Source organism: Varroa jacobsoni, unplaced genomic scaffold (genome assembly GCF_002532875.2).
Source record: "Varroa jacobsoni isolate VJ856 unplaced genomic scaffold, vjacob_1.0 scaffold_193, whole genome shotgun sequence".
Taxonomy (NCBI): domain Eukaryota; kingdom Metazoa; phylum Arthropoda; class Arachnida; order Mesostigmata; family Varroidae; genus Varroa; species Varroa jacobsoni.
In genome coordinates, this window is record NW_019213095.1 from 226,189 (window position 1) to 254,084 (window position 27,896).

Below are 27,896 nucleotides of genomic sequence, written 5' to 3' on the forward strand. Positions count from 1 at the left end.
ACACGGTCCGAAAGAACCAGCCACATCGAACGGCCGGGAGAATATCCCAGAACGGAGAGGCCGTAGCAGCCGCAGCATAGAGAAGACATACACAGAGAGACTCCTGCTGCTGCGGCTGCCGCCGCCGCCGCTGCCGCCGCCGCCGCCGCCGTTGTTGTTGCTGGTGGTGGTCCAAGCTGGACGGCTCTGGCTCTCTACAGCGCAGCCGCTGATCTGGCTGGCGTGGGGTAGCAGCAGCAGCAGCAGCAGCAGCAGCAACAGCAGCAGCAGCAGCAGGAGTTGCTGTAGTAGAAGTGAGCAGGAACTGATCGCTACCGCGGCTCACAGATAGCGACTGTAGTCGCCAGCTCAGTCGGTAGTCGAGGTGATCGTGACGGTAGAGACGGCTGGCGCTGTACATCAGATCAATACAGAGTATCTGTGTGCGTGTGTGCGTGTATGCTGCAATTCTAGAGCAACGCTAGTAGTAATACTAATAATTGTAGCAGCGACAGTAGCGGTACAACAACAACGACGACAACAACAGCAACAACAAAAACAATACATCAAACAACAGAAGGAAACAGCGGTTGTTGCGCTTTACCGCTGGCTGAGGCGACCGTTCGACAACTCTACGAGGCCGCGGCCGACAACAAAACAGAACGAGGCAAGAGATCAAAAAAAAAAAGAAGACGGCGACGACCGTACAAACGGCGCCAGTAGCAGGATCAGGAGTAAGCAGGCAAGCAAGTAAACCGTGTGCGAGCCTCGCTGAGCGTGCAGCCGCTAGCTTCGTGCTCCTGTGCCACCCGAGTCCGCGGCTCGCACCACAAACGCGATAACAATTGCAGCAACTGCTGATGACGCTGCTGCTGCCGTCGCTGCTGTTAGTGGAGGTCTTCGTTTCGCAGTGCCTCTATTTCTGTGTATCAATGTTGTATCTGTGTGTGTGCGTGTGTAACGAGAGATAGTGTCACTGCTGATGCCATAGTGCCGTTGGTCGCCGCTGGATCCAGCAGCAGCGATAGACAAACAAAGCACAAAGCAATACAGTTACCTTTACAACAATTTGTACCCAACCACACACACAGTATTAATAACGGCAACGACTAGGTTACGACGCGTGTTACAACCACTATTGCCACTGCGATTAGCTGGGAGCTAACTAGTAACGACAGACGTCGATAGAAACAAGCATACCTAACAAAAAAACAAGTCAAGTCTGACCGAAGTGAGTAAAGCGTTCAGTCCGGTGTAAAGGAGCGTGCGTGTTTCGTGGCGTGTTTGAGTGTTGGATAGCCCTCTGTGTGCTATTGTATAGTAACAGTGCTGAACGGAAGAAGAAATGTTTGCTAGTGACGAGCGCTGCGTGTCGTTGAGCGTTTCTGGATGCCTTGAGCGTATTCGCGCATATATACCTGTGCCTCCTGAAAAGTGCCGATGAATCCAAATGAATCTGTTCCAGCTGGTTCGAGTGCATCAAACAGAAAAGGGAAGACAAGAAAACAGGGAAAGAATCTTCGTCACCGCAGTCCGCTTCATTCAGTGGCATCTATTATCTAGCAAGGTACGGCCGTGCTCATAGTCGTAACGGTGCGAATTGTGTGCGAAGCTAGTGTCTGACCTATCTTGATTTAGCTAGTATTGCCGACCCCCTCGTCCCCCAAAACAGCCACTTTTTTTCTACCTTCAGTCTACAAGCGATCTTCTAATCTGATTCAACGTGCAACCTCAGTGGCTGGCAGCTTTACAATTCTACCCTCAATGACAAGTGAGTGATGGTTGATCGGCTTCGGTTGGCTTAATCAGATCAGATCGAGTTATTACTATAACAATGGGTGCAGCAGTACCAAGTGCGTGAGCGACTCAGTATTGTCGTGTACGTGCAGTTCTCTCAAGTCTGTTTCCTGCACCCGCTACTGGTGTTTCAGCTAGCGTTGCCTAGTTCCTGGTCTCCCATACAATATTGAGCGTGAGCGTTTGTGCTAACGTGTTATTGAAGAATGGCTAGCCATCTAGCTGGCTAAGGGGTGCTTCAACTGCTACGACGCCAAGATGACCGCAGAGGACGGCGAGGCAAAAGCAGCCGCAGAGGTTCATCATTGTCAAGGTATTGTATTTTCCTACATACTAGTAGAAACCGAGGGTTGGGTCAGGCTTGTCAATGACCCGGGCCGCTTTCAGGTACTGAGATCTGCTAGTAAGAATAGATGCATAGTTACTGGAATGAGTACGCTCGCAATTGAGCGTTTCTGGGCAAGCGTAGGTGGCCAATAATCATCGAACGCGTTTCACTTGTTTAGAATAAGTCAATAGCCTATTACTAAATTACTTGATCACAAAGAAATTTTAAAACTGTGATTTTACATTATGCAGCAGCATAAACGAACGCGCACAGCTGTTGCCAATCGTGAGCGTCGTCGCGCAAAGCGTCCTTCGATTTTTCACGAGCGGCAGGAACGCCACCCGCTGTGCTGTTTGGTGTTCTGGCTTCGGGTCTTAGCTAACTGATGAGAAAAACTAGAAGTCTGTTAAAATCTTGTTCTAATCAGATGAATTCTGGTTGCCAGCGCATGATAATGCCGTTCGTCGTTTGTGCTACTATCGAGTCACATTATCAGATGAAGTTAACAGACGAAGCGTACTATAAATGCGGCCAATGAGAAAAGGGGATTAGGAATCAATTTTACAAACTAATACTAAAATACGGCCAGACGTGCAGTGAAAACCATGTCCCCGTCCTAACGTATAACACTGCATTTGACGTAACTTTCACGATTATGAAATGCGGTTTCTCTCCTTTGTTCCCTGTCCAGTTTACCATTTTGCTATCAAAAGTTGTTGGTTATGGTGAGTTGTTCGTCTGAATAGGTGCTACTCAGATTCAGCTGGGTACATACGCATATTCCGAGGACATCAGAGTATTCCACATACTGATGCGCTGAGCTGATTTCGTATTCATCGTACGCCGTCGTAATCTAGACACTCTACGAGGCAGCCGTTGTCCACTAGTCGGTGTTATTGTATTGCACACCCAGGGGAGGCGCTATGGATATGCTGTATGACTGCAAATGTGTCATACGACGCGATGCCTATCCCAGCCAATACTCTATAATTGCATGCACCATAGCAGAGAGTGCGTGTATTGTATTATGCTTGCTATACGGCGACGCCATTATCCGACAAACAGAAGAGACGGCAACACCAGTGCGACGCACTCCTTCGAAACGTGTGCACGCCGGCACATTACTAGCACATAACCATCAAAAACTGCTACGATCCTCTTATAAGCGTAGGACGCTTATGGTTATACGGCCCTCAGTCTTTGCAGGCATGATCTGCAGGGGTGGTATGTTCTACGGTTCATCAGTGAGCCGACCACAAGAGATTTAAGTTCTGGGGTTTTACAACTTTCTTTCGTTCTTTTCGTCTGTTCGACGCAAAGCATGCGATTTCTTTTCGTCTCTAATCATCATGAGCGGCCGTGTGTGGTACGCGCTACTGTCGTAGAACGCTCAGGACACGAAACGTGTTCCTCGAGAACGCCCTGGTGCCCCAGGCAGTGTTCTACCTTTTGCTTGTCATTTTGGTTATTGCTGTTATTGTTGCTCGCTGTGAACCTCAGATTGTTAGTGCTTATTGCTATAGCAGCCGTTGTCTCTGCCGCCTTTAGGCTATGGGTTTCAGATGGCATCGGCTGATGATTCGGTGGCGAACTTTCCGTTAGCAATGCTGCCACTAACAGATCGCTATAAGCCTGCTGTTTCTTCTCGCCATTGTCGGTTGTCATTATCGACCTGGTCTCTCCACTTGTGCTCGCAATTTCCTGCTTTACGTTACCCTTCTAGTGTCGTACGAAACATACTGAACAATCCAAGGAGCAATGAACGATTTTGTCAGTCCAGCCAGGAGGACCTCACTTCTTATACATCAGGTCAAGTCGAGTCCATCTAAGCGCAAAGGTGACAATGACGAGGACAACCTGAAGACGAGCGGCGATCGATGGATGGCTCCGTCCTATCTGTTGTTCCTATGTTCTGATCTGGCCTGTCCGTCCTGCCTGTCGTACACGCTGCTACTCGTACCCCCCGGGGGCCTCCGTTGATGGTTGGTTGGTCGCTATGTCGACGAGCGAGCATTTGTGCGACTGAAGAACGAATCGTCTCGGCGCGACGCCGTCTGCGCTGATCCCTTCACTGCCATTGCCTGCTCAAACAGCTCGATCAGTCGATCACTCCTTGGCATGCCACTACTACCACTAGTAGCATCAACATGGCCATCTCCATCGACATCAGCAGGAGTACCGCGGACATCCAGGACCAACAACACCTATTGCTGCTGATGTTAATGCTTCGTACTTCACATTCGTATCTAAAGGTTTCTCTTGGCAGCGTCGATTTCGATGCTGTTATTGTCGTCATCATCGTCATCACCTTTGCTGCATTAGCGGCCTATACCATCGTCTGGCCCATGTTGTTCGAGAAAACGTTACGACCCGAGCGATTAGTGGCAGCGGTAGCAATGCCAGTGGCACCGATGACCGTAAGCCTGTGGCGCACCTCCACGTTGCTCACCTCATAACGATATGTTGAGTTCCCTTATATGACATTCTGTCGTTTTACTCAATAACCCTTTGCCCGCTATCAATCTCTAAATATCGAGACCTAATGGCGTGGCTAACGACGGTACGTAACGTTGAATAGTCCTGCGCAAACGACAGCTAATCCGACCGCTTTCCAACGATCGAGCTCGAATGCCCCGGATAGAGCCATAGCTCCTCCGTGATCCGACGGCTAATCGCGGCCCACCGCCGCGTCACCTGCATCACCATAACGAGCATCCGCGTCTTGGCCGTTCTCGTCGGTGACGGCGTTTTTCTTCGTTTTCGCCATTTCTGGACGTCGCCATCTGACGACAACAACGAAAAACACGACAGCATCCATATCCGCTGCTCATAGAGTTTCCGAACGGCGCTGCGTGGCTGTGCTCCGCGTTACGCCGCGGTCCGACTGCACTTCCAACGACTGTCGCCATCACTACTACCAGTGCTGCTGCTTTGGCAAGCAGAGAACAGCCGGCTAGCGAACCGCTGTTTGTCGTTGACTCGTCGTTGGCTGGTTCCGTTGGATCGCTCCATCGTCATCCGTTCAGCGATGGAACGGAACTGCATCAACATCGAATTGAAGAAGCAGAGAACGAAAGGTCGGGTTTGTCCGGGTTGCTCTGGGCTCGACGCGGCTCACCGGGCTGGTATGTTTCGCGTTGGACTCGCGGCCAGATATAGCCGCATGACACAACCGCTTGTGCTTACTTTCCTCGAAAGAAAGTGCCTGAAGGAAAGAAGGAGGCGATTGGCGTACACTGATCCAGACCAACTAAAGCTAAAAAGGAACGATTACGATTATCATTGGCTGAGTGAAAAAGAAGGAGAGCAATGGCAGCGCAAGAGATCATCGCTTAAGCTATTGCATATCGTAGAACCGAAAACTCCGAAAAATCTTCGGTTGATTCACCTCGTTTTTCGAGACTGGCCAACAGACGGCAGAAGGAACGCAAGATGATTCACTGTCAGCCATTGTTAAATTGCTTAGAAAATTGGGTGAGCAAAAAATACGGTGAACACAGCGAACTAGATATAGAGCATGGTGGTCGAAATCATTGACTTGGGGCATTTGTCGACCCCGTTAGCTACTGGTGCTGATCATCACGACCAGGTGCTAGTCAAAGCCGGTATCAGTTGTGGTCTCATTTCAATGAATCAATCTCATGAAAAAAATTAGAGGCGTTGACATAAGGCGAACGTATATTAAGACCGAGAAGTAAAGAACAACAGCAGGCCCTGGAAAACCGTTGGAACCGTTGCTCTTAAAAGATTAGTTAGTAGCACTCCGGCAGATAGCATTACCGGTTGGCGTGTGTACTTCAGGTATACGTACATGCGAATTAGAGGACGAGAACGAGGTACCGAAATAAAATATTAAGTAATCTATCTTATTCGAGAGAACCTATAACAACTTCTTGTTGATTCGTTTTTCTTCTGATAGTCGTGCGACATCTCGTTCTCGCTTGAGTTCGCGAGTCACCCATGTGAGGAAATGCCACCGTGGAACCGTCGAGCGCGTATCCTACGTAGAATACTGACGAAGTTCCAGAAACTATGAGCCCTAGCGAATTGGTTTTAGCGATTCGGGCAAGGCAGTGTAGCGGAGTTCTCTCTCTGTGTTTGCAATGTATGCGTTATCGCTGCATATAGAATGAACATACATCCTAGGTATTATCAGCTGGATATTATTCTTGTAATAATATCTGGTTAAGGTTATGCCGATCTAGACAATTGGTAGCAAAAGGACAACAGCTAGTTAAGCCACCATTAATAACTGAATCGATAAGTCAAGGGATGATGGTTACGCGTTGGGAATTTTATACAGACGGAAGAAAAAGTTCCATGATGGGAACTATACATTGCCTCATAGACACAAGCTATTTACGCGCAACTTACTACTTTTCCCCTGATTCTGTCAACCTCGTGCGCTACTGTATGAACTACCGTGGCTTGAGCTCAGTTATAAGCGTTATCGCTGATTTTTGACGATATGACTAGCAGTGGCAACATGCAACTCGTTTGCATCTAGTGGTCACGCGATGCTTTTGTCTTGTCCTACGTAGTTTGATGTCCGTTATCGGCCGCTCATGGCAGCAACAGCAGTTATGCAGTCGGGGAGGTCCCACTTTACCCTCCTCCCTATTGCCCCTTAAACGTTTGCCCCGTCTTACCTAAGAGGCCCTCGTTATCGAGAGGACAGTTGAGCTGACATGCTGCTGCTATTGATAATAAATGACCTGATCCTGCACTCAGCCTTCTGGCTGTGCTTGACCTGTGCTAGTGTCATCGTTGTCTAGTGCCATTACCACCGGCTCACTTAATACCGTTTTGTCGCTTGCTCCATGTCCTCCACCCACTCGATTCCCCGTCAAGGTAAACAGAACACAGATGAATCTCGATCTCTTTTTTTTTCGCAGTCAATGAAACGAAACCCTTAAAAAAGACGACTAAAAGGAAAAAGACTATAACAACGACCGCAACGGCTTAGAAGTGAAAGGCCCTTCTTTAAAATCCGCCCGTGGTGCTTTCAGATTGCTCCTCCTTCTGTTCGTTCCGTTTGTTCGATTCCATGGACGGGCTATCGTGTAGAGCAAGAGATAGGTAGGCGATAGAGCCAGCGAAGGTGAGAGTTCACCGAGGCGAATCCAGTTCGCGCACCTTCGTTCCATCTTTCGCCATTACAAGCGGACATGCTCTCATACTGACTCCCGCCTCAAGTCAGTTATTGTAATATCCTTCCGTCCCCTTTTTGATCCGCGCAGAGTCGATTCCAATGACAACGCGCCTACGATGTTGATGATACTGATTCCGCTGACGGCGATGAACATGGCAGAAATAGCAGCAATAACGGCAACAGATATGGACGAATAGATAATAACTCCGAATTGAAGCAGAAAAATGGGTAGTCTAGTAAGTATGCAAGAAAACGTTATACGAACTATGATATGCCTTAAAATATATGCAAGTTTTCGTGACATTTCGGAAAGTTGCGGGAGTCGTACAACATTTGCTTCGCTCGTAGCACCACGGTTACTGTCATTGTACCTAGTATTACTATTATTATGTTTGGTATTTGAATGTACTGTTGCCTTCTGTTAGGTTTGTGGGTCGATTTCCATTGGTGAAAAATATCTGCTGTGACCGAGCGGTTCGTGTTTCCGACTGAGAACGCGAACGCGTCTCTGTGTCTCTTAGAGCCTGCGACTACATGTGAGTGTGCTGGTGTGTCTGTATGTCGCATCGGTAGTGAGCACGAATCCTAGGGCGGCTGAGTTCTTATTCGAGCGAGACAACCACGAGTGGTAGCAAAACGAAGCATGGAAGCTCTGCCGATACAGGCTTGGTGTGACAGAGAAACGCCGTGGACTCCGGTTCATTGGCTCGTTCGCTCTGTAGTTGCGCTTCTTTGGTAGTAGCGCTCAGCTGCGCGCGCGGGCGCATAGGCTGAGAATGAATGGAATAGATGGATGAATAAAGCATGAAATATAGATTACAGGCAAGAGACCATAACCTCTGTCCGATTCTCTTTCGTTCACTTTGGTCCCTGACATCTTTCGTACAGACTCTGTGCGGCTTCCTCTGTTGGCTCCCGCGGCTTCGTTATTTCGACGACCCGTCCAACTTTGTTGGCATCCATCGACCAAAAAAGCCTCGCTCATCGCTAACAGCAGCGACGCAGCGGCTTGGAGTTCTCCTCTGGTTGAGGGAGGCCGCTGTAAAAGCAATGGTATGGCCGCTGTTTCTACTCACAGTCGATCCTAGCTACGAAGAAGTGGCTTGGTCCTTGGCTCCCCGTTGTTTGTCACTGCTTGCCTATCTAGCAAGAGCAAACCTCACTAGCGTGTCCTTTCGTTCATTTGTTCGTGTTTTAACTAATACGTGCTTGTTGACTTAGTTCTCTTGGCAGTGGCAGCACTGTAGCAGTAGAGGTAATAGTAGTCCCTGCAGCACGAGCAGTCCCAGGATGCAACGCCTAACACGCTAAGTCACACACAAGTTTCCAGCATCTACAGCGGCTGCCGCTGTCGAACAGAGACATAACCTTGTGATGAGGGGCCCCTTTTACACCGCGCACCTACCGCCACTATTGGGACCACCGTTCATTAACGCTATTGCTGCCGGTGCGACAACGACAACTTAACGGCATATTCCATCGAGTTTTCTCTTCTGGCGTCTCGATGCTGGAGTATGTGTATGTATATGCACGATAGATGTATGGACGTGCGGGCCTGCTGTACCATGCGACGCTATCCAGCAGTCGTACATAGATCACACCCTTCCCATAGTGGATCGTGAGGACAGACAATCCGAACGAGCTCAAATCTCGGAGTTTGCTTATAATAGTTAATATCGCACTATACTAATAGCTTGCTGTCACATTTATACGACGATAACAGTGCGAATATCAAAGATAATTTTCATTCACAGTTGAATGTTACCTTTTGTTGTTGTTGTTGCCGTTTTCTTCGTCGCCAATACTCTGGCTGCTGCTATCGCGGGTGGCGTAGCATCTAACAGCCTGATTATCCGTGGCAGTATTCCTCGTGCCGTGTACTATGAATTTGTTCGCTGCTGCTGCTTGTTTCGGGCTGCACCGACAACGAAAATATTTACGTACCCCACGGCGTCCGTTTTAGCAAACGGTCTATCGACCGACCAAATGGGGGGATCGGGCGGAGGCCGGGTCCAACGGCGGAGAGAGAATAATGTAGCAGAGTTTTTTCCTCCTATTGTCGTCAAAAGCTATTTGCTGTGGCTCCTTCATTTGGTTCGTTAGTTTTTCGCCCAACCTCTGCTAACTTTGCTCCCCCCGCCTGCCCTCTATATGAAGCTTTCTTCGTGTTTCTAATCTGGCGAAAAGCGCCCCGTGTTCTTTGGTCTCGATAGTTATTAGTAACTATCATTCAGGAGGTTTATTCGTGGCTAGATGTATATAGCTTCGTAGAGTTCTCTGCGAAGAAGCACGTGAAGAGCTAAAGGAGGATCAGCAGCCTTAGCGACATCACAGCCAGCAGCAGCCGTAAGAGCAGAATCAGCAGCAAAGCCGACAGCAGGACAATCTTGAAGGCAAAGCCGGAGAATATGCGGGGATCAGTTGGTAGTGGATGGATTAGGCGACGCTGAGGCGGCCACGATCGCTACAAGAAGGAGTGTCGAATGGGGGAACAAATAAAGTGAATAAGGGCGCTGCAGTTTTGGACATAGTGGGCCAGTATCTGGCTGTAGCGATCCTATCCATCAACACAGACTTGCATAAAAGGTGAAGCTACGTTGTAGTGACAAGAAACGCCAGACAGAACGTAACAGTTTATGTAGCAGACGATATGTCAACATACGGTAATATATAGATGTCTGACCTCTGTATTAGAAAGCTTATGTACATTTACCGAAGTCAGGTAGCTGACATTGGTTAGACTTGATTAGTTCCGGTGTTCTTTAACCTCTCTTTCTATTGTGTGAACTGATAGCATGCCACACTTTCAAGGGTATATAAAGCAAGTTGATTTGTCGGGAACGATACAAATAACGACGATTAGAAATAGAGTTTGGACATCTCGTACGAGATCATGCTGTTGGAAGCTGGCTTTCTTTATTTATGTGAGGATAAAGTGGACTAGCTTTGTTGCAGAAATACCTCTGCGGGATTCAATCTGAAACTATAATTAGTTTGCCAATGCCGTTTGAAAAATATCTGTAGCTTAATCTAAAGACATCCGCATCGAATTGTTTTGTCCCTATGATGAGCTTCCGCGCGTTACTCGATGACATGGAGCAAGGTCGAATTCTTGAAACGTACAAATCATTTTCAAAGAGATGAAGAACAACAACGGAAAAGATATTAGCTTTTGCTCAATATCGAAGTTGAAAGCTGTGTGTTATAAATGCAGTAACGCATAATCAATGTTACTTCTTAGTTTTGGTATCGAATTGATGGTAACTGTAGTGTAGCAACCCTTAGAATCTCACGACCACCTACTTAATTTAAAAACGCCCTTCTACCAGTAAAAACATATGTAAAATCGTTGTCAGTAAGACTTGTAGCATTTATTCCAGGTAGGCTTTTCTATTACACTGGTTAACTTAGCTTGATTACAATTAAGTTATCTGTCTAGGCACTGCAACGAGACGAAAAAAAAAAAAATACATTTTAATATAATTTGACATTCAATCATTGTAATGATAACTGCCCCTGATTTATTCGCTCTACGCCAATAAAATGTACACACTGGGATAGATGTTTTGAGAATATGTACATCTATGATGGGGGTGCCATGTAGAGCATCGCTAAGGGCATCATCGCATTGTTACACAGAGATTTCTGCCTGGGCTACCACTTACTTGTGGCAATGAATCTGTTTAAATACTGGTGGTTTATTTAAACCGCGCATTCGTGGCAGCTTGTATGTAGGGACTAGTCATATCGTAATTTGTTCCCGCGATTTCCTGCTCTGCTTCAACGAATGCTTCCGGGCATAATCGTATAGAGTTGTTCTAAATACAAGGTGAAGCAAATTGAAACAGTCACAAGAGTATTTGAGTAATCAAATACAGGCTAGTAAAACCATTGCTAACACGTCTCGCAAAGGTTTTCAGTCACCTCCGTGTAAGGTTAATACTTATATGAATTCTAAACCTAGTAGAAGAGCTACTTTGTGACTGTTTTTTTGCAATACCTCATATCATAGCTATAGAAATTAATGCAAAAGACGGTTGCTTTGGAAAATTCTTCAGAAAAGTGGCGACGCAAATCTGTTTTTTTTTTCGATAATCTAGTCGAAACCAGCACTTCTATTTGTTGCTGCTTCTATATATATACACATATACATTCCTACATTTATCCCCGTTCTACGAAGTCTGAGGGCCATTTCCTTTGTTGTTTTATTGAAACTATCATTTATGAGCTACATGCCCCCCAGAACAGTGCGTATTATTTTGAATTACATCCGCAATAGTCACGTGAAGCCATATTAAATCTGTTTTCGCGTATAGGTATTTTTTGATATAATTTGTTGCTAAGAATTGTAGTCGAATTTTGCGTGCTCTCCTAAATAGTGGTTTACCCGCTATAACCGGCGCACGTAAGGTTTTTTGCGACCGTAAGGTTTTAAAACAACTGACGGTAAACAAATATTCCAGATCGCGTTTTACTTCTCTTCGAGTTTATCGATCACGTATAGTTTGTGACCGCTGTGACTTGATTAAAATATCAACATGTAATTTAGAACCTTGAATCAATGCTATTTTTCCTATATGTATGTAGGGCATATGTAGGTCTTCCCATGCGAAACGCGGGGTGCTTATATTCCCATCCTCCGTAGGTGAAACATATTTCGTTTCTAATCTTTCCTTCTTGCATCTACATATATATATATATATATATATATATATATATATATATATATATATATATGTGATTTTTTACTGTTTACGACACACTGCAAATTGTTGAAATGATAAGAAGTTATATCTGACCTGTTATTGCAATATGTTAACCACCAGTGTGATCTTGTGCTGTAGCGATGCTGATATCGTATATACATATTTATTATGCCTTTAAGGATTTATGAAGTTAAGCTCTTTCAAGTTACCCAAGTAATCTAATTACCATATATATGTTTACAGGAAATATAGAGGCAACTCAGTAAAAATAGATGGTTATCTGTAGGCCGACTTTAATGGGAATGCAGTTTGGAGAAAGAAATCCACTCATTGGACGCGATGCGTAATTAACCAGCAGCTCAAAACAAAGTTGTTAGTTATTGTCCTAGCCAACGTATGTATCTACGTTGTCCTAACTAACTGTAGTTGTGTCGCAAGCTGATTACTGGCTAGGTCGCAGGTGTTAGTTTCGGCCAAAAGGTGCAAGCAAATAAGCTTTCCAGAATTTCATCTCGCTGCTTTACTTGTTGCTTCCCAGCGGTGATTAGATGATGCTGATGTCACTGTTGCCAGCATGCACAATAATCAGCACCCCATAGGCCTGTTAGTAGGCCAATTGTTTGACTTCCGTGGATTTTTTCACGTACTCATGTGTCATGTTTCTGTTGTTGACGTTGCTAGGCAAACAACAGCGGCGGCGGCAGCAACGACAATCTGCGACTCGTTCCTATTATTCGAAGACAGCAGATCTGTATAAAGCGACAGAAAGCCAAGGGGAAAAGGGAGAAAGAGCTTGGCATGGCTATGAATTCCGCGATGGAGCCATATATCGCCGTCGCCATAGACCGAGAAGGGTAATGCGTATGGATCTATGTGGTGCCCCTTACACAATACACCCGCGCACAAATGACAGAGAGACAGATTAACAGAGGGACAGACATCGAACGGACGAGACGCGCGCGAAATGGACGACGAAGCCGGCAACGGCAGCGACACCGGCAGCAGCAATCGCGGCGGTTGCGATACGATAACGCTCCATGCTATAGTCGTACTATGACTGGCGGCGTCATCGCGCCTTCTCTCCTTCCCTCCAGCACGCTCTCCCTCCATGTCCCTTTGCCCACGATTTCTCGCTGTATGTATTCTAGTCGTAGCTGGCTTGATGTGACGGCGGCAACAACGGCCGCTGCGCTGTGGTCGCCGTTTTGTGCCAAATGGCCCTCGCGCATCGACGACTAGCCTCGACCAGTCGCCAATGTTTCCTAATGCGCTATCTGGCCATCCAGGCGTTCGGCCAAACAGCAGCAGCAACTGCACCTAACAGACACAGGCCTGTATATCTAGCTAACAGCAGCCGTTTGCGAAATTTGTTGTCGATACTGCTGGCGGAAAAGTTTCTACGAAGGTACAAATACTACAACTACTACTACTTGTAGAAACTTCCACAGATTAAGTGACCAATAAGAGCTAAAGAAAGGTAAAAGCAATAGCGAAAGCGCGCAAAAACTTCTACGGGTCAACTCTGCAGAACCATCTGTGTCAACTTACCACAACAGTAAGCACGACGACGACAACGGCACAACAACGAGGGCATCAACAACAACGTCAATATACCGCATTGCCATGCGACGCTGACATGGTAACCGGCCATGTAAAAAAGCAACGGCATTACTTTGTTGATTGGCTAGTTAATAGTTAAATAGCTTATTATTATAGTTAGCAAACGCAGAGACCGCCATCGCTATAACTGTTACTCTGTGCTGCTGATAATTGCGATAGCAACGGTACAGCAACGGTGATAGCAATCCTGTCCCTTGACTACAACAAATGGGTCTGCCCGTTCTGTCTATACCAAGAACCCAAGAAAGTTAAAGGAGAGAAAGGTTCGCACAGAAGAAGAATACGAAAAAAAAGTAAACGAAGAAACCGACAACGAAATGAACGGAGAAAGCAGACACATCAACATTCAACGACTCGTTTGTATCGCTATTGGTGCTGCTGCTGTTGTTGTTGTATTTGTTGTCATCATCGTTGTTGACCAAAGTCAAAGAAGGAGAAGACGACGCAGGGTAATTGGCAGTAGTTAACGCAAGACTCGAAATGAAACTGACGGCGGCGAGCAGAAACGGCGTGAAAAAGGCCACCACTAAAATAGTAGAAAATGTAAAAAGTAAAAAAAGTATCTAAAGGAGTGTTGTTCAGAAAGAAAAAGCGCAACAGTGAGAACTACACTTGTTGCAGCTTCGTCAACTTTCAACTTAGACGTGTGTATGTTCCAATTGGTTCTGTGTGAATATTTATGGTGAATTGAATCCGTTCACAAAGTTATCTGCTTCATGTTTTCCCAATCGATCAGCTTTTATTTCTATCGTGTCCTGTACCGCGGTCCTGGTTTCATTATCCTGGCGTTCAGCATAGTACTGCTCAACAACTAGTCAAGCCGTACGTGAAATAAATTGATTCGCTGGCGGTCGGACAAGCACCCATCGGTGTGGGTTCAAACCAGCCGTACAAAGTATTACAGTTCGAAGCGACAGCGCGGACACTTCTAGTCGTACCACGTAGTGGTAGAAATTTTATACGTACAAGCCTACCCAAGTTACCGTATAAATCACATATAGGCACAAGGCAAATCACTTGAAGCATCCCGCAGGAGACAATTGGATGTTGTGTGAACACGTGCTTGTGCTGTTGTACTGCTACTCACTCGGATAGCATTGTACAGGTCAATATAATATATAATTACGCACAAACGATCCGAACGAACTCTTTTAAATAGAGAAAGAAAGAGAGAGAGGGGGAAGAGGGCGAGAACGAGCGCAAAATGTCGATGCCATAGTTTCCACCTGAGCCGCAGATACCTCGTCGTTGCGGCTTCCGCCGATGCAGCTTTACCATGTGCTGCTGTCACGTGTGAAGTCCATGTTTCAACAAATGGGTAATAGATACGTGGCTCCAAATTGGTACTAGCATTAGTTAAAGCAGAAGTAGCAATTGGTAAATAGTTGGCAGCGACAGCACATAGCAGACGACGCTAACTGTATAATGTTGACGTAAATGCTATTGAGGAGGATACCGAACATTGAAACGGACTGCGTAAGCTTCTGGCGACTATAATAGCCGCAGCAGTAAAAACAGTTGCGCCGAGAGCCCCTCTACGCGCCCCTTTTGACTCTCACTGCTAACTCAACGTGTCGGAGAGTTATAAGTGCTGGCAGCTGAAGTAATGGCAAAAGTTGAGGAGTAATACTTGATAGTCACATTAATCTACCAATGATGATGTGTGAGCCGACAGTACATAAACCGATTTCATACACATCATCCCTTTCCGCAGGTATAGCCCCGTATCGCTGTAAATTATTGCTTTACAAAAACATTCGGTAGTATGGTAAAGGCTGCTCTAAAGACATGCTTCAACAGTACTCCGAAAGCCTTTCAAGAAATGTTCATTTTTTCGGTCTAGTAGTTCGAGCAGGGTCAACTAGTCGAACAAGATGTTTTCACAAGACGTTATTGAATAGAATAGCACGTTTTCCCCTAATATAACGGCAAAACTGTCGCATTGCTGCTCTATTCCGTGGTAAGCGAATCCCGCACAGGGAAACTATAAATAAAAATAGCGATAATGCCTTTGGGTTGTGGTCTTTTTTGTTGACAATGGCGGCTGATGATTGCGTTACTTACAAATTTCATTATTTACTCCTGTTGCTGCAGCCAGCTCTAATTGTAAAAAGCATTCTACGTTAACTTCTTCAATGAGCGCATATGTACACGATCGTACGATGGTACAACGGGATAGATAACTGTATCGTAAAAAATGGGCGACAATTTGATCTTCGCACGAATAAATTGTTGTTTATTTATAGGAGAATCAGTCTACGACTAAGCCGTTCGCGTGGTCATTTTCGTTGTCGCCGTAACCGCCGTCAACTAAGGACGGGCTGGTTATGCCTTGATAATTATTATGGTTTTATAACATTGCACGTGTGAAACTGGACAGGCGGGATTTTCGCACTGCAACGCCGACAACGCCACCATTACCCGTTGTCTAATAGCTGATTGTTGATGACAACTTGTAGCCGATCAGCCAGATATATATCAGTGGTTGCCGGCATGACAAGATCATTTCACCTTTGCTCATTCGATTCCATTTCTTACGGATGTGCCCATTATGTCGCCCTGTTTTAGGAATTAAAACAACTTCATATATAGATACTAGTTTTATTTGTTCCTTAGTAATGTATCTGTTCGTTTTGCCGACCAGCGCTCCATCTCGAGCATAGCCAATTTCTGCTAAAACCGCGTTATGTAACCAATATAACAGTGAAATGAAGTCACTTTACAGAGTTGGCAATCGATGGCCGCTCTAAACGGAGCGCTACCACTGGTCATCAGCAGCACGTTGCTATATAAAGTGAATAAATTCCTTATACTAAATATAGAGTTCCGTCTTGAGAGGCAAAACGGCTTGTAGATACTAAAAAATTTAGAGTTTATTTCTATATGACAATTGGGTTGCACAGGTTTGCCTAAAACAAAAAACCTATTTTAATGGGAGCATATTACGACAGGTTCTTTTTATGTTATGTTTTCGGTATTTGCTGAATTGATAACGCAGTTGTTTCCTTGGTAGCTTTAGTCAATCTCCGTTAAGGTGAACGATTCGCTGCGTTAGAATAGCTCCTCAGTAATACTCTGGAGTGGAGTCTTGTTAGCTAGCTATAGCCAATGTAAAATACTACCCACTTATGTTACATCCTTATTTGTTCAATCAAATTAGTCTTGATGGTTATGTTACAACATATGATGTTGTTCTCCGCTTTTTCCATAAACATACGCTTCCATCTGCCCCAGTCCTAATCGTTAATAGCTCTTTGTTTAGATATTTCAATAATTTGCCAGTCAGGGTCCTGTTGAGATCTTACTACACAAAAGCGGGAAACGTATGATATTATTGCCAGTGATAAAATAAAGCACAATGAGATTTTTCAAAACGATCAGACCGAGTACGTAAAATTCAGCAGATAGTGGTCTGCGTATATAACATTAACGCGCCTGCGATTCCTATTCATTCACTAACCAATAGTGCTTAATAACATACTTTTAGATACGAATCTAATTCCGTTTTTTTCTGTCATTGTTCCAGACATGCTGGAAGCGTAAGTTAAAAAGAAATCGCCAGGATCTCTTAGCGCCCCGGCGTGGAGGCCCAAAGCCCCGCGCCGCGATGGAGGTGGAGGCGGCGATGGTGTTGGTTCGAGGAGGAAGTTCTCCAGGGGGCGTTGGTGTGGTGGTCCGACCCGATGGGTCCGGAGACCAACGGGTGCCACCGTCAGCAGGGGCAGCAATTAATTTCGCTGCCGACGCCGATGGAAGCCTCGATTCTGCCTATGAGGACAACTTTGACGTAAGTGCTCGTATTGTCCAGAACGATGAACTGGTACGCGAAAATCGTAACGACGTAAATAGGTGCCACAGGTGAAACGAATCGTGGGTATAATATGCGTATGCACAATCTTGAGTTCCTACGCGGACCTAGCTTGTCTAATCAAAGCGGAGACATGAAAAATTTGTGGGCTTGTTAGTAGCTAAAATGTAGGAACGGGTGTGGGAAGAGCGCTGTTTAAAAGAGCGAACACGCAACGTAACTGCTAAGAAAGTTCATGATAAACTATTCTACTATATATCAAGTAGACTAAAGTCTGTTAAAATATTTAGAAGAGTATGAACGGTAGAAATATTCGCTGGTACGTAACTTGTTGAATTGTTAAACTAAGCGCTCTGTCTGGCACCTGGGTGATGCGTCTGACACCTGCGAAACGTATTTTCTTCGTTTAGATTCGTTCTCTTTCGGAGCCCATCTAACTCTCTAAAATGAACCTATTCTCGAGAACGACGTCGGTGTCATGCTTCGCGATGAATATGTGCGACCTTGCAACGCCGACTGTTTAAGCATGGAACGAAAAAGGTTTTATATGTCCCTCTCATGTGAGCTTCTGAGCAGTAGGCCCAGCCAAAATGTCCGGGTTGCACGTTCATAGTCACATTCGTGCAATAGGCTCGCGTTACATATACTGCGTAAAAAAATATGCTATAATCTATATAACCGTAGTGCGTCGCAGTCTTTTAAGAGACTAAACATGTCATATTTCAAGTTTATACAGGACTAATTATATTTTTAGCTTAATACTCAAAATAAAGATCTATAAACTAGGTAAGTAAGACCATGTTAAATTAACAAGCATCTTGCTAAATTCTATGTAGACAATTTCTGTTCCTCTATAGATTTCGTAGTTATCTTTCGCCCATTATTTTAGGTCTTCTGATGCTTAATGTACTTTGCGAGGCGTGCACATATGTTGCGTAATTAAATTAGACGCAGATACAGCTAAAGAAAGCGGACCTTTTATCTATGGAGTCTTTGTTCCAGCTTATGTTTTTTACTTTTACAAGGGACTACGTGTCCTTAAAATCGGACTACTGTTTTCTTATGAGATTTCTCACTTTAGAGGTCTCATCGTTTGCCTGGCTATGTTACTTCTGCATGAACTGCGCACATTTGTGAAGCTTAATTATCTTGAACAAGCTCATTTGTACTTGTAACAATCTCGACCAGCGATCAACAGTAAAAACGAAGCCGCATAGTTATCTGTAACCAAAGTGGCATCATGCTGATGGTGATAATACCACGCCGCCGCTTAGCCGCAGTCTTTTTCACTTCGTTCTTTTTGCTTTTTATACATTGCTTCGTCTATTTCCGCCACCGTCGCTGCCGCTGCTGTTGCCGCCGTGCTTGTGATCACAGCGGTCACGCATCAGATGTCCCTGCAGGTGGACCCGTATCAGCAGTTATCGCGGTCAGGTCACTAGGTAGCAGGTTAGGGTGGAGAGTTCAAGCGTTGAACTTAGGAACATCAGCCGAAATCTATTCTTCAAAATTTCCCCGTCGCAACCAACCCTTTCGATCATTATTAATGACGCCTGGATAGCCACCAATTACTCTTTCATTTGTAAACAGTAGTCTGTTGCGGTTCGTGTTGATGGACGCATCCGACTACCGCCCAGTATCCACAAGAGGAGTGAATGAGTCAAAAAGAATGGTGTGGTGAGTTACTACTGATGATCACCTGCATACGCTATTTCACAAAGAGACAATCATAGCGGAACGCAAACCGGTGAGTCGTTGTCGTGAAAGAGATGTCAAGTATTACGCTGCAGACGTGAATTTCAAACCTGAATCTTTTTTTTTCGTGTAGTGTCGTAAACAAAATATCATATTGTGCATTATTAGCAATATGTTGCGCTCGTTTAAATTTTCTTCCTGTATATGGTGGGGCAGAAACCTTTGATCAACAAACAGAAAGACAGTCGTCGACGTTGTGGACCTTATGTGGCAGTGGCCTGGACTGCGTTTGCAGAAGATACGCGCAGGATATTCGAACTCCCTGTGCAATTGCGTTTCAGTAATCTAGTTATATTGAGGCATTTCTGTGATTTATAGAAAAATCAACTTCCTTCTGGTATACCACCTAGCAGTATTTCTCTTCGATGTTGGCTCTTCTTGTGTTACAGAGTGAATATCTAATATGAAATATTAGTACAAAAAATGTTTTCACTGCTAACAAAAGAAAACATCAAAAGAACTATGTTAAAACAAGAGTTCTTGACATACATCGAAGTCAGCTACGTTCCTTGCTACACAGTCCGCGCGCTTAGAAAAGGACGTTACATAACAGCGGTTATCTTTTGAGGACGCAGGTGTTACAGTGACATTGAAATGATCGCCATTATTTCATATTTTGCATCGTTACAGGCAGCGGTACTCACTGCGAAGAGGTGTGGCGGTTTAACGTTATGACGTACGGCGTTTTCGCTTTATCCTCATAGTAAATGAGGGTGGTGACAGAAAGTTTCTAGCTTCGGGTAATATTTACCGATTGGCCAGATGAAAGTTTTAGAACTAATGGAGACAATTTCATTTAGTGAATTCATATCTTTGTGTTCTATATTGTAAAAATTAAGTTGGTATTTTCACGACACTTGGGTTACGTAAAATTACGATATGATTTAATTCAGGCTGTATATGTATTCCAACTTGGTCGCGCCGTGGCTTCCCACACGCCGTTCTAATGCCTTGTGTAGGCTCGTTTTATCTTTGAGAAAAAAAAGCTGCGATGCTGTCTGTATTGGAGCACCGTCTCCTCTGCGTGTAAACGTGCAGGTTGTGGGAAGAGGGCCTACGAAAACCCAACTGATACACGTGCACCGGACCGGGCTAGTCTATGCCTCTGCGCTGTACGGTGTCACGTGCTGGAAGCGTATTTACAAGACACGCGTGATGATCATTAATGTTATAGCGAAAAGCATTCAATTAACATTTATGACGAAGTAACTGTCCCACAGAGCGACTGGCCAAGCCGAGCTACATATGGTTCTTAATAGTTGCAGTCTACTTAGAATAGTTAGCACTGACTGTGAAATGAAAAGAAAATGTACGAACCAGTTATTGCCAAATCTCATGCTTTCTGTCGCAGCCGACAAGACACGACTCACTGTAGTTGTTTAGCGAATTGAAGGTTGATATATTGTCTGCATTTGTAGGGTAACATGGTCCCAAATTGAAATTTGTACTAGTTTTGTATACCTTCCTATCAGTTGGCTTTAGGTTTTGTTTAACTCATCGGCTTGGAAATTAGTGTTACATAGCGTCAATGCAGCTTTCAGCTGCGAGTGTGTGTTTCACTTTGCAATTGTATTCGTTTGCGTACACGGAAAGTACGCGACTTACAAGGTAATCCGCTGGCCAGGTGGCGTAGCAGATGTTAGTCTGTAGTCGTACGTTACGATTTTACTATTATTCGAACCTAGGAACGATCATATGACCGCGTAGACCTATGAATGAGAGTTCAGTTGGTCGTCACGAACACGTTTGTGTTGCGTCTGCTGTACGTTGTTAATTTGAGATGTAGAACTAAATTCCATCGTATGTGACAACGTTTCAACGCTGCAGAAAGCTCTCCGTCATTTCATTCACTTCAAAAAATGTTGCGCCATTATATTTCGCCACTGAATAACAGGACACTACTATAATGTAATAATAAACAATCAGCTGCATTCGGTGAGCTGGCATCGACAGCGATGCCCATAGGCTGTACTTGTGCTCCGTGTTAAATACTACGCAGATCTGAAAATTGCAGACTCTTTTTTTTTAGTTTTCGAAAACTACGAGATCGATTGTTTTGCATGTATGACGTACCTTCAAGGTCAGAGCTATAGCTAGACTGGCGATGGAAAAAAAGCAGCTAGTTAGATGCGTAGCTAAGACATGGTTTGTTCTTAAGGATAGAATACGAATCAGATGGGAGTAAGTGAATGGTGAAATTCTGGTCAAAAGAAATTAGACAACGGAGCCGTACTCTGTGCCCGAAAGCCGTAAATCCTCTAAGTTCTTTGAACTCCAGGACGGGCCGCACAAAATGTAATGGTTCATTTTGATACTTGGAGTACTGTCGACATCGCTAGTCTTGCAATTAACTACGCTTCAGTCGTTAAAAACACATTATTTACATTAAAATTGCGAATTCAAGTATAAGTGATGCTTTTTTTCGCTGAGTGCTCACAATCAACGACCAATTTTGTCACGATTTACATTATATATATTTTTTTTATATATATATATATAAATTTTAGTACGTACAATTACAAGAAGAAGATATATTTATCCAGAATGAATTTGGCGAAAGTTTGTTCTGCTGGATAGATTAAAGTAGGTAAAAGCGGAATTGAACAATTTGGCGCCATGTTGCGAGAATTCGTTTTGAGGCGGTTTGGCGTATCGGCTACGAGACAACAAATGCTAGAACGGTGCAATAATATGGATGCCACATGTGAAAGTGCTTATGGAGAAGCGGCGTCCAGTATTTAATTCAGTTATCGTATTTGCTTTTTCTCTTTCGAATACCCAAGGCAAGTAAATGCCATATGCACATGCAAATATATCAGCATAATTCTGCTCAAATCTCGATTGAAACTTGAATAGGTGCAGTATTCTCGAAAGTGTATTTTACAGTGCTTTGTCTTTAATGTTGCTGCTAATGTTTTGCGCACGTTGCTTTTTGTTGTTGTGCTTATCATACGTTCGTTGCAGTGTGGGGAAGAAGCTATGCAGAGGCGTCTCCTGATCTCGCGGATTCTTAGTTCGCCGCTTCTCTTCTGCGCATCACCTGCCCCTTCCAGTCAAGACAGCCAGATGAAAGCACCACCATCCAATTCGGAGTTCATCGATCAGAAGAAGAGCCCGTTGATGACCGTCGGATCGTCAGCGGATTCGGGCACAAACGTTTCGCCCCAGCCTTTGGGGTTGATCGAACAACCACATGGACCGCCTGCACCCTCTGAAGCCTCAGACGAAGATACCGAGGACGCTAACCTCGAGCTTAGCAGAGCCGACACTGAAGTGTATGAATGCAGCCTCAGTGATGATGCTTCAAGCCCTGGCAAGACAACCAGTCGAGACTCGTCGGTTCGTCGGGACAGTGAAAATGTTTCGGACGCAGCTATGGTGGACAGTCCCTACGCCCCAGACACGACCAGTGAAGAAGAAGAGGATATTGGAGATGCGTCCGATCTGGCGAGAAGTCTACGATCGGAGGTTGCTCGACTGCTGTACGAAATGATCTCGCGTGTCTCTATGGAATACGAGTCCCTAGATGAGGATAGTAATGGTAAGTGAAGGTGGCCTAAAGTGTACGTACAACTAAAAGATAGCCCGTTTTCCTTTCGAAAACTGCGTCCGCCGAGCTAACGAAATAATAGTGATTTTAAGGTAGATTCTGGTTAAGGTCAACTGCGTGTGTGGTTTAGGAATGGGTTACTTAAACCAGGTGCTAATATTTTTGTGTGAGCGGTGCATATGCCAAAAAAAGTTCGATATATATATATATGTAGTTCGTAACAAAGGTTTGCTCGGGTTGGGAAGTAGGTAAAAATCCTCAAACGGCAGCCACTTTTGATATTTTTACGTGAGCTTCAATCTAAACCTGGCTTTGATGCTTAAAGTAGTCTTTTGTGTACGTTTAATACTTCCGACCATGCGATAATTGTATTTACGAGGACTTATTTATTTACATATGACGTGTACAGTAAGCAGACACCTAGGGACAATTAACCACTGACAGCTTGTACAGACGCATATACAATAGAATAGCGAACTTGAACCTGAAAATGAATTGATGCTGTTTGTATCTGCTTTAGCACTGTGGTCTCTTTTGTTGTTTCTCTGATGCGCAGACTGCGAGAGCTGCCCCGAAGTGCCATGCGAGTCGTGGCGCTCAAGGCGACCATTGTCTGGTCGGTCGGTGTCTACTGACTCGGGGGTGTCCTCTGTTCACGACGATTCCCGCATCTCCCTCAGCTCGCAGCTGAGCCACTGTAGCAGTAGCCAGTCGAGCAGTCAATCGAGTCGATCGTCCGAGTGTGCCTCATCTCCGGCCACCACGATGGCGCCCGATTCATCGGACGAGGCAGCAATCACTGAAAGAGCACAACGAAGACGTTCGTCCCGTCTGCTCGACCTCAGCTCGACGCTCGCCTCTGCTATAGCAGGGTCAACGACAGGATCATTGAGTGTCGCGCGACTTTCGACAGCGGCCACAACAACAGCAGGCACAGCTACCATGCCGACATCAACAACGATATCCTCAACGAGAACAGGAACAATCCGAACTGAAACGGTACCAATGCCGTCAGAAAACGCACTTTTATTCGACGCAGATGCTTCCACGACACTGATGACGAAACCTGCAACGACCTTAGCAACACCGGTAGCTGTCAACGTTGCGACGACGGTGTTAACCTCAACAGCTATAACGGCTGAAGCAATTTCGATAGTTGCTACGGCCTCCCCAACCGTTACGGGAACCGCAGCGTGTGATCGCATCGTCGATCACCAGCCCCCGCTCAAAGTGCATGTCACTGCCAAGTCATGTGCCACCTCTACGACGACAACTGCTAATTCTGCAATTGCTACTTCTACTGCCGTTCGTCGTGATGGCGGTTACTCGATTACGAGGAGCCACAGTAAAAACATTATCAACCAAAATAACAATATCTTCAACAATAATAACAACAACAATAATATTACTGCTATGAATGATAATAACAGCAAACATAATATTAATATGAATCATACCACTGCTAATAATAACAAAATGAAGAAGAATGGATTGGACATCATTGAAAAGGCATTATTGCCTGGGCCAGCGCAACCCACAGCACTCACAGTCACTGCCAAAGGGACGTCGCGTCCGAGCCCCTTACAGGCTCGTTTAGGCCCGACGTCGCTTGTGAAGCCTTCAGCTGAGCCCCAGCTAGCCTTTCCTCCAGTGTTCGTTGCACCTCATCCGAAGCCGCTTTTGTCATGCCGCTGGAAGGAGTGCGGCTTTTCAGCCCGTAAGGACTTTGAGCTGGCGGACCATATCGCTGATGCACATGTAGCCGCACAGGGTGATAAAGGCCCTTTCGTCTGCCTTTGGGAGGCCTGCAAAGTGAGTCTTTTTAGACAAAGCAATTTCTTCGTCATTTTGAAAGACCGCAAAAAGTTACCTAAAAACATTTTCAAGGTCAATTTTACGTGTTTTTTTGCGTATCATATTTTGCGTTCATCTTTGACGTTCTTGTCTTCGATACAGGCCAATATTATTTAAGGTTACTTCAACGAACAGTGGTCTCATCCTTTTTGCAGGTATTTAATGTCCCATCGACGCTAAAGCATTGGCTTGAACAGCACGTTGTTAAACATTCCCGAAGCAAACCCCTTAAGTGTATCGTCGACGGATGCCCACAAAGGTTAGTGTTTGGAGCACGAAATCGGTACAGAACCCTCTAATATAGTATAGATGCCCCTGTGATCACACTATAATACTTTAATATTGTAGTTTGTTTTCCATAAATGTACTTAAGGACGGGTTAGAGGTTTTGATAACAGCATGAAGTCGACTTTGCTATTTAGTATGACGTATTTTTTAACGTAAGGTAAGGCGAAGCTGGTAAAACCGAGCCGAGCGAATATTTTCAGAACGTTGATCACTTCAAAACACAATTGGTAAATAAATAAGCTGATTTTCCAGACAGCTTTATTTACCTCACTCGATTTTGCGCCAAACTAACTTGACAGTGAAATTTTCTTCAAAGCTAACTAGCAAAATACTGCACAACATCGATCGCCCTGAAAGAATATTTAAACTTTTCCAGCGTGAACTACGGCCATGCGGTTTCTCAAATTTGACGGGAATTACCGTGTGTTGACAAAGTCTAGCGGCTTTCGTCTGCGATTTGACTGTGAGGAGTCAATAAACCTTAGTCTTTCGTTTTCATTAAATCACTGTACGGGGGAAGTGCTGGATGTGGCGCCGTGCAAACATACAGCGTTATTAATACGTTATATTTTGAATGGTAATAAATGGAATTTGATGAAACTGCAAGAGAACATTAGGAGCTGTTCGCTCTTTGTAGCGACGTTATAATGACAGTTACAAGCTGGTGTGGTTTGATCTAGAATTCCATTAACTTCGATTAAAGGAGGGCGCAACTCTTTGGGTAGTTCACGAAAAAAAGATCTTCAAGACTTTGTTTCGCAAAAGCCATATTGCTGTCATCAACGGAGCCGTTAAAGAATGGTTTGGCGCTGTTCTTTCTCGTAGCTCTGGACGGTGAAATTGGCTTCCGTTTATGACTTCCTGCACACTGCGACATTATACGACACATTACCGCAGAAGCGTTGCCGATAGTTTTTTGACGAGGGCGATGTAAAGGCTGAACCCAGGATACGTCACATAATTTTTACAGATGCTGATCTATTCTCTCTGCGTATTTCAGATTCTCAACGAAAGCGCTCTTGGAGGCACATGTAAATTCCCATTTTGAAAAAAATCCTAAACTCAAAAACGAAGCCTCGCTCAAAAGCCAAAATCAGTTACTTAAACTCGCCAAGAGGAAAAGACTATTACGGCAGCATAGCAAAATGCAAGGTACGTCGATACATTCATACGTGCTATAAGTGATGAAGGCGCTTAAACTGATAGTTTTTTTAAAATTTTTTTACTTTGTGTATGTATATGTACATATATGTCTGATCCTTAATAAAAATAAATAAGTTCCTGTTGCCTAACATAGCAATTTACTATTGAAAATATTTTTCAGCTGGTCGTAAGTACGACTTCTTCGACGCCTGTATCATGCACCAGATTAAGGAGAGTCTACTTCAACTTGCCGAAGTGGAGCAGACATCTTTTAGCACCCTAACCCATCACAGCAATCACTCGCCCGCTCATTCAGCAGGCTCAACCTTCGCCGCAACCGCCTCCTCCGATCTATCTTCCATAGCCTCATCGTCCTCATCCGTAGCAGGGGCAACCTTAGCCCGGAATCATCCAGGCCGTAAACGCCCCACTACAGCGTGTAGCAACATTAATACCCCACTCTCCTCATCGTCCAGTGCCACTGGCTCAGCAAATACCCACTGCCCGCGAAGGAGCAGTCGAAGAAAGATCGCACTCACGAGTGAGCTCACGGTGCAAACTCAGACGCAAAGTCGGGAGGCATCGACAAATACCATAAACCGGAACCACAGCGAGCCAGTTGTAGTTCTCGGACCTAGATGTGTAACAAACAACCTGCCAGGCCAGAGTAGTCATCGAAGTTTACAAGCATTTTCTCCAGACAGCGGTTTCGACACTTCGGATCCAGCACCAGCAAGCCCACCACAATTCGACGATTCTGTTGGAACTGCCGGGTTTTCTGCTGCGCTTGCAAGTGCCGCAGCAGCTGGTCGACTGCTAATGCCGCCACAGCATTCGCCAGTGACGTCGACTTCATTCAGCTCACTGCCACCACCCATGTCATTGTCTATGTCATCTAAACCTACGAATCCATCAGAATCAATGAGTAACTTGCAGAGAATGGCGGCTGCGGCCGCTACGCCTACAGCATACAAGCTGGATCCGGCCACCGCTGCACTCGCCCCGTTTCTCGGCAGCATGACCTCAAAACGAAGTTTTGCTCGACGGCTAAGAGCTGAAGAAACTGGCGGGGGTGGCAGAGGAGGAACAGCTTGCACGCGTTCGATGACTTCGTCATCGTCGTCGTCGTCCTTGTGCTGGTCGTTGTCGTCGTTGTCCTCCCCGTCGCTGACGCCTTTATCACCGTCGCTGTCGACATCTTTACTGGCGGCGGATGACGGCCCAGCGGCGGCGCTGTCAACGCAGCAGACGCCGCTAGTTGAGTCCCTGGCCAGAGCCGTGCGCATGACGCGCTCCGGCCAGCGACAGATGCTGATCTCGTTTTACCGGCCTCGTCGGGCCACTGCAGAGGAGGCAGGCTCTGAACGCTGAGATGAATGGAATGTTCAGTAGAAATTAATAGATAATATAGAAGGGTATTAAATGAATGTTAGAGGGCAAGCATCGAAAGTGTGAAGAGTAGTAAATGTGAGTGCTAATACCACAGAACGAAAAATGAAAAGAGCTAAATAAAAAAATGCTTTGTATTGCGAAAAGACTGGGAGCGCCCGCATCCCAGGGAACTGTACATCAACGGCTGTTGTTACAGCCAGACGCTGAATAGAATACGGGCTATTCAGCCATTGTCAGTAAATTGTGAAATTGTAATATTGTGGCAAGCAAACGTAACATAAATACCCGCCTTTTAAAAGCCTTGCAAAAAAACGAATACGAATAAGTGACTGAAATGACCCGATCTCCGTTGAATCATCACTCAACAACCTGAAACCAGAAACAGAAATATTCTTATTGAACAATGAAGAATGAATATAGGTACATATATGTAAGTGAATACTAAATAATTTAACTAGCGATGCAAGTAATAAACGAATTATTACAACACAAACTTAAAAACAAAGCTAAGCATGCAACGCAGG

General features: G+C 45.1%; 1 protein-coding gene across 1 annotated transcript; it reads left to right on the forward strand.

Moving 5' to 3' along the window:
- Positions 1 to 194: 194 nt before the first annotated feature.
- LOC111272878 (uncharacterized) lies at positions 195 to 27,877 on the forward strand. Its single transcript, XM_022854530.2, has 7 exons — positions 195 to 2,089; positions 17,109 to 17,369; positions 22,110 to 22,686; positions 23,252 to 24,507; positions 24,705 to 24,808; positions 25,838 to 25,989; positions 26,162 to 27,877. Exons 2-7 carry the CDS (start codon positions 17,190 to 17,192, stop codon positions 27,349 to 27,351), a joined length of 3,459 nt encoding a protein of 1,152 aa, XP_022710265.1. The 5' UTR covers positions 195 to 2,089; positions 17,109 to 17,189; the 3' UTR covers positions 27,352 to 27,877.
- Positions 27,878 to 27,896: the final 19 nt, after the last annotated feature.